This window comes from Pan paniscus, chromosome 19 (assembly GCF_029289425.2).
Source record: "Pan paniscus chromosome 19, NHGRI_mPanPan1-v2.0_pri, whole genome shotgun sequence".
Classification (NCBI taxonomy): domain Eukaryota; kingdom Metazoa; phylum Chordata; class Mammalia; order Primates; family Hominidae; genus Pan; species Pan paniscus.
In genome coordinates, this window is record NC_073268.2 from 14,874,257 (window position 1) to 14,888,743 (window position 14,487).

At 58.9% G+C, this 14,487-nt stretch overlaps 2 protein-coding genes across 2 annotated transcripts; one reads left to right on the forward strand and one right to left on the reverse strand.

The window, feature by feature from the left end:
- The first annotated feature begins 1,127 nt into the window (after positions 1-1,127).
- SLC2A4 (solute carrier family 2 member 4) lies at positions 1,128-7,812 on the forward strand. The gene is made up of 11 exons (XM_003810103.5): positions 1,128-1,409; positions 2,687-2,803; positions 2,915-3,087; positions 3,180-3,304; positions 3,416-3,531; positions 3,659-3,821; positions 3,927-4,114; positions 4,277-4,381; positions 4,530-4,631; positions 5,148-5,351; positions 5,869-7,812. The coding sequence occupies exons 1-11, from the start codon at positions 1,377-1,379 to the stop codon at positions 6,070-6,072; spliced, it is 1,530 nt and encodes a 509-aa protein (XP_003810151.4). The 5' UTR covers positions 1,128-1,376; the 3' UTR covers positions 6,073-7,812.
- Positions 7,704-14,109, reverse strand: YBX2 (Y-box binding protein 2). The gene is made up of 9 exons (XM_003810259.6): positions 13,697-14,109; positions 12,941-13,004; positions 11,493-11,526; positions 10,535-10,624; positions 9,691-9,975; positions 9,408-9,511; positions 8,970-9,165; positions 8,194-8,278; positions 7,704-8,088 (listed from the first exon to the last, which is right to left on the reverse strand). Exons 1-8 carry the CDS (start codon positions 13,968-13,970, stop codon positions 8,228-8,230), a joined length of 1,098 nt encoding a protein of 365 aa, XP_003810307.2. The 5' UTR covers positions 13,971-14,109; the 3' UTR covers positions 7,704-8,088; positions 8,194-8,227.
- Between the last annotated feature and the right edge of the window lie 378 nt (positions 14,110-14,487).

Below are 14,487 nucleotides of genomic sequence, written 5' to 3' on the forward strand. Positions count from 1 at the left end.
ATGCTGATCACTAGAGCTGCCACATCCGGGCGGTAACGAACACCTGGATCTGCAGCTCCAGAGAAGGGCCTGGGTTAGATGTCACTGAAGCCTTAGGGTGGCGGAAAGGCGAGAGATAGTGGGTTGAGATTCCAAGTGCAATCCACTGCGGCTCCTCGCTCTCCCTCCAGGTGGCAGCACAACCCTGCGCTTCCGAAGCCCGTTTTCTGAGCCAGACACTCGCCACGCTCTGGGTATTTCGGGTTCTCTCTCCCCACACGCCGACCCTAGGTCGCGCACTTTCTGCCTGGCAGAATTTGGCCGAGGATCCAAACCCGGAGCAGCCTCCAGAGAGCGTGTCGTTCACGCGGCCAGCATATGCTCAGAGACCTCAGAGGCTCAGAGACCTCAGGGCTGGTGGTGTGGTTGGTGTGACCACTTGTCCCTCGGACCGGCTCCAGGAACCAACCTGGGGAATGTGTGTAGGGGAAGGGCGGGATAGACAGTGCCCGGAGCAGGGAGGCACTGAAAGACAGGACCAAGCAGCCCGGCCACCAGACCCGTTGTGGGAACGGAATTTCCTGGCCCCCAGGGCCACACTCGCGTGGGAAGCATGTCGCGGACCCTTTAAGGCGTCATCTCCCTGTCTCTCCGCCCCCGCCTGGGACAGGCCGGGACGCCCGGGACCTGACATTTGGAGGCTCCCAACGTGGGAGCTAAAAATAGCAGCCCCGGGTTACTTTGGGGCATTGCTCCTCTCCCAACCCGCGCGCCGGCTCGCGAGCGGTCTCAGGCCGCTGGAGTTTCCCCGGGGCAAGTACACCTGGCCCGTCCTCTCCTCTCAGACCCTACTGTCCAGACCTGCAGAGTTTAAGATGCTTCTGCAGCCCGGGATCCTAGCTGGTGGGCGGAGTCCCAACACGTGGGTGGGCGGGGCCTTTTGTTCCAGGGACTCTTTTCTCAAAACTTCCCAGTCGGAGGCTGGCGGGAACCCGAGAGGCGTGTCTCGCCAGCCACGCGGAGGGGCGTGGCCTCACTGCCCCGCCCCACCAACTCCAGCCAAACTCTAAACCCCAGGCGGAGGGGGCGTGGCCTTCTGGGGTGTGCGGGCTCCTGGCCAATGGGTGCTGTGAAGGGCGTGGCCCGCGGGGGCAGGAGCGAGGTGGCGGGGGCTCCTCGCGTCTTTTCCCCCAGCCCCGCTCCACCAGATCCGCGGGAGCCCCACTGCTCTCTGGGTCCTTGGCTTGTGGCTGTGGGTCCCATCGGGCCCGCCCTCGCACGTCACTCCGGGACCCCCGCGGCCTCCGCAGGTTCTGCGCGCCAGGCCGGGGTCAGAGACTCCCGGATCGGTTCTTTCATCTTCGCCGCCCCTGCGCGTCCAGCTCTTCTAAGACGAGATGCCGTCGGGCTTCCAACAGATAGGCTCCGAAGTAGGATTCATCATGAGGGGGCGGGGCGGGGGGGCACGGGTCCCGCTTTTCTTGGGCTGGGGTCGCGGTTGGGGTCAGCTGGGGGTGGTTCCTGCGCAGGCGCAGGGGGTGAAGGTAGGGGGCTGGCTATTTATACCCGGCCTGGACAACCCGTGACTGTGAGATTCCAATCCTACCAAAAGGCAGAGCGGGTCTGGAGGGCCTTTCGGGGCACAGGCAGCAAGTGGATTCTGCGAGCCAGGGTTCACCCCCTTGCCTAGTAGGCGGCGCGGCGCTCCGGAATCGGGGACACCCTGCCCTCGATCCGACTCGGGAAAGCAGATCCAGGCGGGTCTTGCCCTCCGGGAGCTGTCCGTCCGTCTTCGCTCACGGGCAGTGTTTCGAGGACCGGAGGCTCTCCGTGGGCCCCCACCCCCACTCCTGGCCGCCCTCCAGGACGCTGAACTTTCCCTTGGCCCCATGGTTGGTGGAGGGGCAGAGGGGACTGTCAGCCCCCCCTCCCCCAGCTCAGGTTTCCGCTTGGAGACATTCTGTGCCGCCAGCGAGCGGCCACCACTGCCACCGCCCCTCACACCACCTTCCTGCCCTCCTCCCCTGGGCATGGCTCTCCCAGGCAGAACCCCTGGACCGCCCTCCCTGCACGGAGGTTAGAGGGGGAGGGCAGGCCACGACGTAGATAGAGAAGGCCACCCCTAGATGACCGGGATGTCCTTTCTGGAACAGCACTTCTTGGTCCTGTTGGGGGCCTCCTGGAGCTGGCTGACAGAACCCCCAGAGGGGAGGGAAGAGGACAGTGGCTGATGATAATAATGCCCGTGTTAATTTATGAAACCAGCACTGTCAAGGATATTGTTAACATGTGATGTTGATTTTCACAACACTCTCACAGATAGGTAGGCAAGGCAGGCAACATCACCCCCATCTCACAGAGGACACTCAGGTTCGGGGCAGGGAAGTGACTTGGCCAAGGTCACACAAATCTGAGCTCTTAAGGCCAAGCCTGTCTCAAGGTCACAGAAGAATTTTGAGACAAGTTCTCAAACATTTCTCTGCCTTATGGACTCAAACATCCAGTTTCTCCTTTATGCCCAGGTTGCAGTTCAGCTCCTGTTTACATTGAGATCTTTGTGCAATTCCTAATATGGCCCAGTTTCCCTCACCCAACATGTTGGGTGGAGCCCAGTATCTTCAGGCTCCAGCTGGGCCCGGGCCCCTAGCGGAAGGAAAAAAATCATGGTTCCATGTGACATGCTGTGTCTTTGCGTCTGCCTGTCCAGGATGGGGAACCCCCTCAGCAGCGAGTGACTGGGACCCTGGTCCTTGCTGTGTTCTCTGCGGTGCTTGGCTCCCTGCAGTTTGGGTACAACATTGGGGTCATCAATGCCCCTCAGAAGGTGAGGGCCTGCAGCTGGCAGGGTGGGGGTAACCAAACGAGGAGGACAGGTGTCTCGGGGGTGGTGGAAAGGGAATGGTCTGCAGGAAATCTGTCCTCTGCTGTCCCCCAGGTGATTGAACAGAGCTACAATGAGACGTGGCTGGGGAGGCAGGGGCCTGAGGGACCCAGCTCCATCCCTCCAGGCACACTCACCACCCTCTGGGCCCTCTCCGTGGCCATCTTTTCCGTGGGCGGCATGATTTCCTCCTTCCTCATTGGTATCATCTCTCAGTGGCTTGGAAGGTTCGCAGCTGGAGGGCAGGGGTGGGGGAAACAGGAAGGGAGCCACTGCTGGGTGCCCTCACCCTCACAGCCTCACTCTGTCTGCCTGCCAGGAAAAGGGCCATGCTGGTCAACAATGTCCTGGCGGTGCTGGGGGGCAGCCTCATGGGCCTGGCCAACGCTGCTGCCTCCTATGAAATGCTCATCCTTGGACGATTCCTCATTGGCGCCTACTCAGGTACTCACGGGCGCCACAGCCCTGCCTAGCGCCCTGTTCTCTTTCACCATGCCTGGGCTTTCAGATGGGAATGGACACCTGCCCTCAGCCCTCTCTTCTTCCCTTGCCCAGGGCTGACATCAGGGCTGGTGCCCATGTACGTGGGGGAGATTGCTCCCACTCACCTGCGGGGCGCCCTGGGGACGCTCAACCAACTGGCCATCGTTATCGGCATTCTGATCGCCCAGGTGACCGGAGCAAGCCTCATGGGTGCCTGGGCAGTGGTTAGAGTGGGGCTCTGGAGAATACGGTGGGCTTCCAAGGTAAGGCAGAAGGGCTGAGTGACCTGCCTTCTTTCCCAACCTTCTCCCACAGGTGCTGGGCTTGGAGTCCCTCCTGGGCACTGCCAGCCTGTGGCCACTGCTCCTGGGCCTCACAGTGCTACCTGCCCTCCTGCAGCTGGTCCTGCTGCCCTTCTGTCCCGAGAGCCCCCGCTACCTCTACATCATCCGGAATCTCGAGGGGCCTGCCAGGAAGAGTAAGCTCTCCCACTGCAGCCTGGCCCAGGCCCCTGCCTCCGCCTCATCTTGCTAGCACCTGGCTTCCTCTCAGGTCCCCTCAGGCCTGACCTTCCCTTCTCCAGGTCTGAAGCACCTGACAGGCTGGGCCGATGTTTCTGGAGTGCTGGCTGAGCTGAAGGATGAGAAGCGGAAGCTGGAGCGTGAGCGGCCACTGTCCCTGCTCCAGCTCCTGGGCAGCCGTACCCACCGGCAGCCCCTGATCATTGCGGTCGTGCTGCAGCTGAGCCAGCAGCTCTCTGGCATCAATGCTGTATGTGTGGAGCAGCCTCCAGGCAGGGCACAGCCCCGGGAGGGTAGACGAGAGTGGGGAGCAAACCCCCTCCACCAACACCCAGGGTAGGGCCAGCCTGTTGTGGCTGGAGTAGAGGAAGGGGCATTCCTGCCATCACTTCTTCTTCTCCCCCACCTCTAGGTTTTCTATTATTCGACCAGCATCTTCGAGACAGCAGGAGTAGGCCAGCCTGCCTATGCCACCATAGGAGCTGGTGTGGTCAACACAGTCTTCACCTTGGTCTCGGTAACTGCTCACCTCTGGAATGGCCCGAGCCACTGGCTTCACCTCCCTGGGTGTCCCGGAGGTCCTGCTCTTGGTTGCCCTCACCCACGCGGCCCCTCCTACTTCCCATGCCCAAAAGGCTGGGGTCAAGCTCCGACTCTCCCCGCAGGTGTTGTTGGTGGAGCGGGCGGGGCGCCGGACGCTCCATCTCCTGGGCCTGGCGGGCATGTGTGGCTGTGCCATCCTGATGACTGTGGCTCTGCTCCTGCTGGTAAGGTCTGGAGGCTAGGAGGGGCTAGCAGCCCAGCCCATGGGAATGGTCCTGTGAGTCTCTGTGACCAGCCAGGGTCCCTTCTTAACACACATGCTTTCAATCCTGGCGCCAGCTCCGGACCAGGACTGGGGCTGACTGGCTCCAGAATCTGCTGGGATTGTGGTCTGCTCCTGAGGCATTTGGGCTGCACTGGGAGGCAGCTGTGGCACAACTCTGGCAGCCAGGAGGGAGAGCCCCTGTCAAGCCTCAGGAACAATCATTCCTAAGGACCCAGCTTTAGAGTCCAGGGAGAGCTGACCGTCCTAAGAACTGAGAGGCCATAACATTTCCTCTGCCTTGAACCCACTTGGGATAGCCAGCAGCATGCCAGTCAAGGGCCTGCTCTAACCCGGGACAGCAGGCCCCCTACAAGCTGCTGGGGAGGGGGTTAGGTTTCACTTCTCTGAGTTGAGGGCAAGGGAAGATCCAGAAAGGCCTCAACTGGATTCTCCACCCTCCCTGTCTGGCCCCTAGGAGCGAGTTCCAGCCATGAGCTACGTCTCCATTGTGGCCATCTTTGGCTTCGTGGCATTTTTTGAGATTGGCCCTGGCCCCATTCCTTGGTTCATCGTGGCCGAGCTCTTCAGCCAGGGACCCCGCCCAGCAGCCATGGCTGTGGCTGGCTTCTCCAACTGGACAAGCAACTTCATCATTGGCATGGGTTTCCAGTATGTTGCGGTAGGTCCCCCCACCCCAGCCTCCCACACCGTAGGCCAGAGGTGGGCATCACACAGCTAGCCCACCTGCTTCCCTGTCAGGGACTCCTCCAGCCACAGACCATGGGTCTTTGGGTCAGTTTGGTGGACCACCTGCTCCACAGAATCAAAGCAAGGAAGGAAGCTGACCTAGATTGGATAGTAACTGAGGTGTCTGAAACGCACCAGTGGCATAACTTACCTTACTCCAAGAATAAAATGATACACTTTGCATTAATACTACAAACAGCTGGGACTCTCCTCTGAGTGCAGTAACTGAGGATGGTGAAGAGGGCGAAAACTAAGAGTGTTTGGGGTTCAGAGAATCCTCTTTTCAGTGTAAATTCTCATTCCTGCTCATTTCCCTTGTCCCTGGAGGAGGCAGCTGCTGTCTGCCGTCCCCCCAGCTCCCTATGGAGGCCTTTAGCTCCTGGTTGCCTGAAACTACCCCTTCCCTCCCCACCTCACTCCGTCAACACCTCTTTCTCCACCTGTCCCAGGAGGCTATGGGGCCCTACGTCTTCCTTCTATTTGCGGTCCTCCTGCTGGGCTTCTTCATCTTCACCTTCTTAAGAGTACCTGAAACTCGAGGCCGGACGTTTGACCAGATCTCAGCTGCCTTCCACCGGACACCCTCTCTTTTAGAGCAGGAGGTGAAACCCAGCACAGAACTTGAGTATTTAGGGCCAGACGAGAACGACTGAGGGGCCAGGCAGGGGTGGGAGAGCCAGCTCTCTCTACCCGCCCCAGAGACCCCTTCCTTTCCTCTGCAGCACTTTAACCCTCTCTTCCCTATTACTTCCGGGTGGAAAAGAATCCCTGCAGCCTGGTAGAATTGGGAAGCTGGGGGAAGGGTGGTCTGAGCACCCCCTCATTCCCCTCGTGTGACTCTCTTGGATTATTTATGTGTTGTGGTTTGGCCGTGGCCATCAGGGTGGGCCACTCTCCCCTCCCCTCTTCCTTCCCCCATCCCCTTTCCTCCCCACCTTCCCCAGACTCAGCTCCAGAATACCTTCTTCGCTGCTAGAGAAGGGGGATTGGAGGGAAGACAGGTCTAGACTTTCTCAGTGGGACAAACCAGAGCAGAGAGCAGGACAGGAGACAAGAAATCCAGTTTCCCACCACCTTGGACTCCTCCCACAATCTGGGACTTTCACTGAATTCTTGCCACGCAGACTCTGGGCAAAGGGGGTTCTCTTTTTTTTTTTTTTTTTTTTTTTGAGACAGTCTCGCTCTGTCGCCCAGGCTCGAGTGCAGTGGCGTGATCTTGCTTCACTGCAAGCTCTGTCTCCCAGGTTCATGCCATTCTCCTGCCTCAGCCTCCGGAGTAGCTGGGACTACAGGCGCATGCCACCACACCCGGCTAATTTATTTTGTATTTTTAGTATATACGCGGTTTCACCATGTTAGCCAGAATGGTCTCGATCTCCTGACCTCGTGATCTGCCTGCCTCAGCCTCCCAAAGTGCTGGGATTACAAGCGTGAGCCACCGCCCCGGCGAAGGGAGTTCTCTCTTGACCCCTGCAGGGAAAAGGACTCACCTCCCTCACTGCAGGCTCAGCCTTCCAGGGCAAGAGGGAACAGGAAAGTATGTGCCCATGTGTGGCAAGATGGAAGGACGGCAGGCTCCCGCCTCTAGGCTTGGGGCTCTACCCTGATTGTTTCCCAAGGCTGCCAAGAAGGAGCCCTAACTTTCTTCCTCTCCCTTCCTGGAAGGGTGCTGCATCCACAGGCTTTTGACCAACTAAGGCAAAGAGGGGATTTGAAAGGCTGCCTGGAAACACTGGGCTGGGAGGAGCCTTTGGATATTTTTATATACGTTTGAAAAGGGGATTGAGAGAAGAAACCAAAGGTCGGTTGTACTAAATGTATATATATAGATACTTCTATAAAGTCACTGCTGAAGACAAGCATCCTATTGTGGAGGTACTTGAGGACGGGCTGAGACAGGGACCATAACTCTTCACCCCTCTTCCTCCCTCTGTCCTGCCTCAGCTCAAGGCCTCAGAATCTTCTGGATGCCATTGCTCATGCCCCTACTCACATTTCTACTCATTGCTTTATTAATAGTAAATGCTCAATAAATTGTAGCTGCCAGTGCTGGGCACTGCTCTTGGCATTTGCAGAATACTCACTCTGTGAGGGAGGTGTCAGCCCATGTCACAGATGGGCAGTGAAACCCATGATAGGGGCACTCGTCACCAGGGACACAGCTGGAGACATGGCAGCAAGGATGCCAGGCCCTGCCCACGGCCCCACATCCCCTCCTCCCCACCTTCAACAGTGAGTTACTAGCGATTCTCCAAAACAGAAGAGATGGAGACTAAGACCACAGGAAAGCCTGTTTTTGTTTTTACTGGAGGCTCAGGTGGCACATGACAGATCATAAAATGGCTTCAGAGGTAGGGGGCCGGGGGAAAACAAAAATAAACTTGGGGTGGGGGGAAGAAAAGCAACCAGGAGGAGGTAAGAGCTGGCTGGTTCCTTCTCAGCCTGAGTTACGGGAGGGAGTTGCTGTCTCTGAACAGTAAGGATGGCTCCCTTCCTTCAACCCTTGATAAGGGGAGGGAAGAAAAAAGAAAAAGCAAAAGGCTGCTGCTTTGGTCCTCCTGAGTCTCAAGGAAAAGGTGAAAAGCTGGTGTTTTGATGTCATGAATTATGGGAAAGGGGGAGCAGGGTACTGGGTAGGGTACAGGTCATTTGGAAAAACTGGCAGATACCTGAGAGAGAAAAGGAAATGGACGGATTGTGAACAACAGCGACTTGTCATCGCCACCCAGTACCTCGCCTTCCTGGCCACCCACCCAACTGCACCAGCCACTCACCAGATGGCAGCTCTGGGTGTCCTTTGAGTTGGAATCACTCCAGGATGGTGGTGGTGGGGTCCCCACTGTTGACAGGGGCTGAGGTCTAAAGAACAGCGGTGGCCAATTGAGACTTGTTCTTTTTGTTTTTGAGACAGAGTCTCACTCCAGGTTGGATGGAGTACAGTGGCGTGATCTTGGCTCACTGCAAACTCCCCCTCCCAGTTCAAGTGATTCTCCTGCCTTAGCCTCCCAAGTAGCTGGGATTACAGGCACGTGCTACCATGCCTGGCTAATTTTTGTATCTTTAGTAGAGACGGGGTTTCTCCATGTTGGTCAGGCTGGTCTTGAACTCCTGACCCCAACTGATCTGCCTGCTTCTGCCTCCCAAAGTGCTGGGATTACAGGCATGAGACATCGCGCAGGGCTGAGACTTGTTCTTCAGAGCCCTGAACTTCAACCTTCTTTCACTTTTTCCCTTCCCATTAAAACCGCAATCACACCCCTCAGTTCACATCTACAAGCTGGTAGGATGGCTCCAGGCAGCAAGTGGGGGATGGGTTGGGGGGGGCATGGCCATCATGGGCAATCATGGGCTTGATTGCCTCTGTGGGGGCTTCCTGGTGGGAGGGGGCACCTGCCAGGGGGGTACCCAGCAGGCTGCATGGAAGAGGATGGTGGCAGGGCCAGGGCAGGGGAGGGGAGGAGCCAAAGGATAGAGTAGGAAAGAAAAAGGAGCGGGTGGGGGAGGGAGCTGGTCTCAGCCTTTTCTTTCATCCCACATCTGAGGTCCTCACCTCAGGGGCTGCGGGCTGCCGGGGGCCAGGGGCCTGCTGGGGGCCAGGGGCCTGCTGCCGTCTCCGCTGGAAGTAGGGGCGGTTTCGTGGGCGCTGGGGCTCAGGCCGGGAACCATCAGCGGGACCTTGGCTGGGCTTGGTCTCACCATCCCCACCTTCTGTGGTAGGCTGCTGGCGTGGCCTGGGGCGGAAAGGCCTAAGGCAAGGAGCAGGGCTCTGAGGGGACCAGGGAATACTCCCTCCCCAGGGCTCACCCAGCTGCCCCACCCCACCTCCAGGAGCCAGGCTTCCAGCCCATGAGCACTGCCTCCCCGCAAGGCACCTGTCTCGCCAGGAGCCCAGGCTCTGCCTAGAGCTTCGCCCTTGCATCCTCCTGTCCCTTGCCCCAAGGATCCAACACTGGAAGGGGAAGACCAAGCCCCAGCAGGGGGGTCTTACCTTCGGTACCTGGGCCGGAATCTGGGCGGGGGGACCCGCTCATCTCCCTGCTGTTGGTGCCCCTCCAATGGGGCTGTCTCTTTGGGTTCTACCCTGTCAGTGCCCTGGGAACATGCAAAGGCCCCGGTGAGCTGTGGGGACAGCAGCTGCTCTGGAGCCAGGTTATCCACAGCTCTGCCCAACCCTCAGTTCCTCCTTCTTTGGGGACCCATGGTCTCTATCCTAACTCCCACTCCTCTCCTGAACTTGGGGAACTGGCTCCCATATGCCAGCATCCCCTCACCTCTATAGGCTGCTGCTGGTTGGGAGGCCGGGGGCCTCGCACAAACCGCCGTCGGTAGAAGAAGGGTGGGGGGCACCATCGTCTGGGCCGTTGCCCAGAGTCTTCAGCCCGCTCCCCTTTACTGCCAGGTCCTGTCCCCGCCGAGGGGATCTCTGCCACCATGGGTGGTGGGGCAACTGAGGGAGGCCGGGGGATGAATCGGCGGGACTTACGTCGGTTGGGGGCATAACGGCTGCCCTTCACGGGTACTCCCCCGGGCCCAGTTACATTAGTGGCTTCTGCGCCCTGGGAAGGTGGTAAGGGAATAGTGAGAACCTGCTCCAACAGCCAATGTGCATTTCCCAACTTGCTTCCCCTTCTTTCAGGGGAAGACCCCTCTCCAGCTTTCCTTTAGCTCCTCTAACTTCTTTCTACCCTCCCTGGAGAGGCAGTGGAATGTGTTTGCACCCATCTGGGAAGGAGCAACATGTCCTTTTGAAATAATTGCTACTGCACCCTCCTGAGTATACGACTGGGTGGAGAAAGGCCTGGCAGCCAGCATCCACCTTTTTACTCCAGAGGCGGACTCGGGAAGTCTAGGACAGGGCCCCACGTGGAGAACGGATGTCGAAGTGCTTGGTGAACTACAGAGAAGAAACCCAGACACTGCCGACCGATGACAGGGACATACTTACGACATCCCTTAGCCCTAGCGTTAAGGAAGAGGACATCAGGGTGAGAGAACACAGTCCCATTCCCGCAGAACGGGTCAGAGCTGGCCCCAGGAGGGTCTTAACCTGTGATGACCTCCAGGCCACCCTCCCGTAAGCCTAGTCAACTCTATACCCCATAGCAGTCCCCAAACCTTCTCTCCTTCCACGACATCAAATTCCACAGTCTCCCCATCTCCAACGCTGCGCAGAAACTTCCTGGGGTTGTTTCTTTTAATAGCTGTCTGATTGGGGAAAAGGCCATGTGAAAAGTGAGACAGCAAGACAGGAGTCTCTGTCACCCCTGCGGGGCCACCACCCAATTTCATTCTTTCAACATTTGACTTGGGGTCTAGAGCTGGAGGGTGGAGCAAGGAGGTGGTCAAAGTTTAGCAGGGGAAAAGTCCTGAACTCAGGGCCTCAGCAAAGATTGTGCAGTTACCACCATCCCCAGGATGCACTCCCCACACCTCCCCTCCCGCCCCGCTTTACCCCTCAGGGATTTCAAAAAGGGAGGCAAGAAATATGAACTCCAAAGCAAAAGGCAGGGACAGCCTTCAGTCGCAAAGTGGGTAAAATGCACTGTGCTTCTTACCTCAGTCCCAGTGAGAGCTCTTTCCACCAAGCAGTGGTTCTCAAGCTGTAGCGTGCATCAGAATCACCTGGAGAGCTCGTTAAACCGATTGTGGAGCCCCAGCCCCAGCTCTGATTGATTCACCAGGTCTGGGGTGGGACCTGAGAATTCGGATGTCAGGTGATGCTGCTGCCGCTGGTGCAGGGGCCACGCTTTGAGAACCACTGCACCCAAGGACCTTCTCCCTCTGAAAATTGCCTCAGTGCTTCCTGGAGTGTTAACAGGTCCCAGTAGGTAGTAAGCGTGCCATGCCCAGGGGCAACATGCTCAATTCTGACGGACGTTTAGTAACCCAACACAAGTGCGGCTAATGGTGGTTGACACAGGCACCCAAGGCGGATGGGGGGAGCTATTCCCTGGCAGATGGGCCGTTGTGAAGAAGAGCCAGAGAAACATGGCGGAGCGCACTGCTAAGGATTACAGCAAAGGCCTTCAAAGACGGCCGGTTCTTTCCCTCAGAAAGCTAACCTAGCTCTTACCTGGTGAACAAAGACATCTTCCTTGGTGTCATTCCTGCAGAACAGGATGGGTCGTTAAGGAAGGGACTTTAAAAAAGCCCTCAGCTCCTCACTGAGGCCCCCCTAGATGCCCAGTCTAAGCTCAGTGGGCCCATCCTCTCCAGCATTCCAGTTAGGGGTAGACAGAGCCTGGGGAATGGGAGGGAGAGCCAGCAGGGCCCCCAGAAGCTGGTGTAAAGAGAGATACACCTAAAACCTCAGTGCCAAACCTGGACTTCACAAGGAAAGGGCAGGCTGGGGAGGCAAAGGCACCTTGAGGAACCTCAGACAGCTCTGCCCCTGCCGGGACTCCACCTTCCACCCCAGGCTAGCCTTACAACCTGCCAGCGCTGGGTGCAACTGTCCCTGGCCAACACCCCCTCCCCCAACCCCCATCAGGGTTGGAAAATTCCAGTCTTCTTCCTTCTATAGTCAAGGAGGCAGAAAGTGCAGATGGGGCCAGAGGGGCAGAACAAGTTTGAGAAGGGAACAACGTGTCAGGAACTTGCTCTAAACAGCTGCCAAACTTTATTCTCATCCTCAGCCTGGAGGTGAATCCCAGAGTCAGGACCACTCTCAACACGCGTGGGACCAAGGGTGAGAGAGAAGAAAACATTCACCCATTCTCTATCATAAGAACCCCAGTGGGTGGGGGGAGGGGAGAAAGGAAAAGTTTTCCTGGAGGCACTCTGCCCCCGACCCAGTCTGCCATTTCCAGAATTAGACAGGGACCCTTCCCCAGAACAAACGTTTTAGCTTTAAAGCACTTGGATCTGCACAAAGGTCAGCCTGCTAAGAGGGAACTAGGGCCTCCCAGGAGAGCCAGGCCGGGCAGGATGCCTGGGCTGGGGAAGGGCCCACTGGGGGAGACCTGGCTCTGCTCAGAATCCACTGCCACAGCCTCTCCCAGTGCTGAGGGGTGGGGCTGCCTACTGAAGGAAAGCAGCAGCCTCTGGCTCCTTCCTCCTGACCCCCACTGTCAGCCTCAGTCCCAACAGGTGGAGGGCTCGAATGAGCCACAGCTCTTTAAGGGAGTTGAGTTGTGAGTGCTGCCATAACAGGAAATCAGTGAGGATTCCAGCCGGGGGCCCTGAGGCACAGAGAACCCTATAATACATTCTGCCCCAAAGGCATGTCAGAGTAAAAGTAATGAAGCAATTCCAGAAGGTGAGATGAGAAGCTGGCAGGGTCAGAGCCAGGTTTGCCAAGTTCCTGAATCATTAATCCTCCGCTACCCTTGAAGATGCGGAGGAGGCTTCCTCTTGTCACGAAGCACACATTTGTGCTGCGGTTAAAGGCTTTCAACCAGCATCAGCTGGACATTGCAACCATGTGCCTCCGCAGGGGTCGATGAGGTTGGGCGGGTGTCCAGTCCCACAGGCCAGCTGGGAAGACACCCATTCCACCCCCGCCCTGGGTTCCTTGGATACCTGTTGATGAATCCGTAACCATTCCGGACGTTGAACCATTTGACAGTGCCCAGGACTTGGATTGCTGCCAGGCAGAGATGCAGTGGGGACAGTGAGATGGGGGGAAGAGATGGAGTTGAACTCAGTTTTGAGACACTCCAAAACAAAAAAAAATCTAGCCTACTGCCTTATTACCTATTCAGGTTACCTTCAAGCCAACCAGGTTTCACTAGTAGCTTCAAGGTATTCTTACCCTATTCCACCAAATGAAATCACCCACACAGGGACTCAGGCTTTCAAAAAGCCTTCCAACTCTTAAGTCATGTTCCCCACATCCTACAAATCCAGCCCCTTCACCTAGAACTGGGTACTCACCTGGTCTGCAAAGTGCCGCCCCCAGGTCATAACTGAGGGTTTTTCTAGCCCTCCCAATGCAAGGGTCCCCAGTGCACCTGCTTGCTGGGCTCAGAGGTTTGCCTAGTTCTAACCCAGTCAACTAGGCACTGTGTCCCGCCCGGGGGCGTGGCCGGACCCTGGGGCTTTATTCTCCACCCCAAGACCTTAGCTGAACCTGCCGGCCCCGCCCTCTCTCCCAGGAAGGTACGGCAGGATTTCCCACCAGGGGAATCCACTTTGGTGCGCAGCTCCCAGCCCAGTTAGCGCTCTGGGCCTGCGGGCCAGGCCGCCTTTGGTTTTCCGGATCCTGCCGGGCTCCACACTGCCCCTCCCCCAGCCCGCCGACCCCTCAGAGCCGCCCTGTGCACGCCTGCCCCTCACCCAGCACCGGCTTGTCCGCCTGACTCCGGGCCAGGGGGGCGGGGGTTCCCGAGGCCGCCGTCGCCGGATTGCCAGGGGTGCGGGGGCCCGGCGCCGAGGGGGTCCCAGTAGCGGGGCCCGAGGCGGCTCCGCCCCCGCCGCCCGCCCCGCCGCCTGCTTTCTGCGGCTCCCCTGCGGGCACCGGTACCACCACCGCTACCACCCCTGCCGCCGTCGCGGGCACCGTCGCCGCGGGGACCGCTGTAGCCACCGCTGCCGCCTCCACCTCGCTCATCCCGCCGGGTCCAGTACCGGCCACAGCCGCCGCCGCCCCGGCCCCTCCTCCCGGCTCGCGAACCCACCGCCCTGCTCGGTCCTCGCGCCCCTAGCCTCGCCGACACGCCGGCAGCGGGCCCGGAGCCGAGGCCAATGGCAGCCCGCTGCCGCCGCTCGCGCAGACCCCGCCTCCCGACCACAGGCCAATCCCAGCCCAGCAGCCCCCCCCCGGCCCGCACGCCGACCCCGCCTCCCGGACTTCGCACCGCGGCCCCGGCCCCCGCCAGCTGCCCAGTAAGTACACCTGGGTCCCGCCCCCGGGCCGCCACGTGACCGCCCCCGGCCCAACCCATTGGCCGGCGGCCCCTTTCCCCTCCCCCCTCCTCCCCTTTCCACCGGCCGCGGGAAATCAAACGGGCCGGTCGCGCCCCAACCGCCACCTGGCCTCTGCGGGAAGGGCGGGGCCGGGGCCGCAGCGCCAAGGTTGCCCCTAACGACCTGAGCGAGGGGCGGGAATCTGCAGCCTCGGTTCTGGC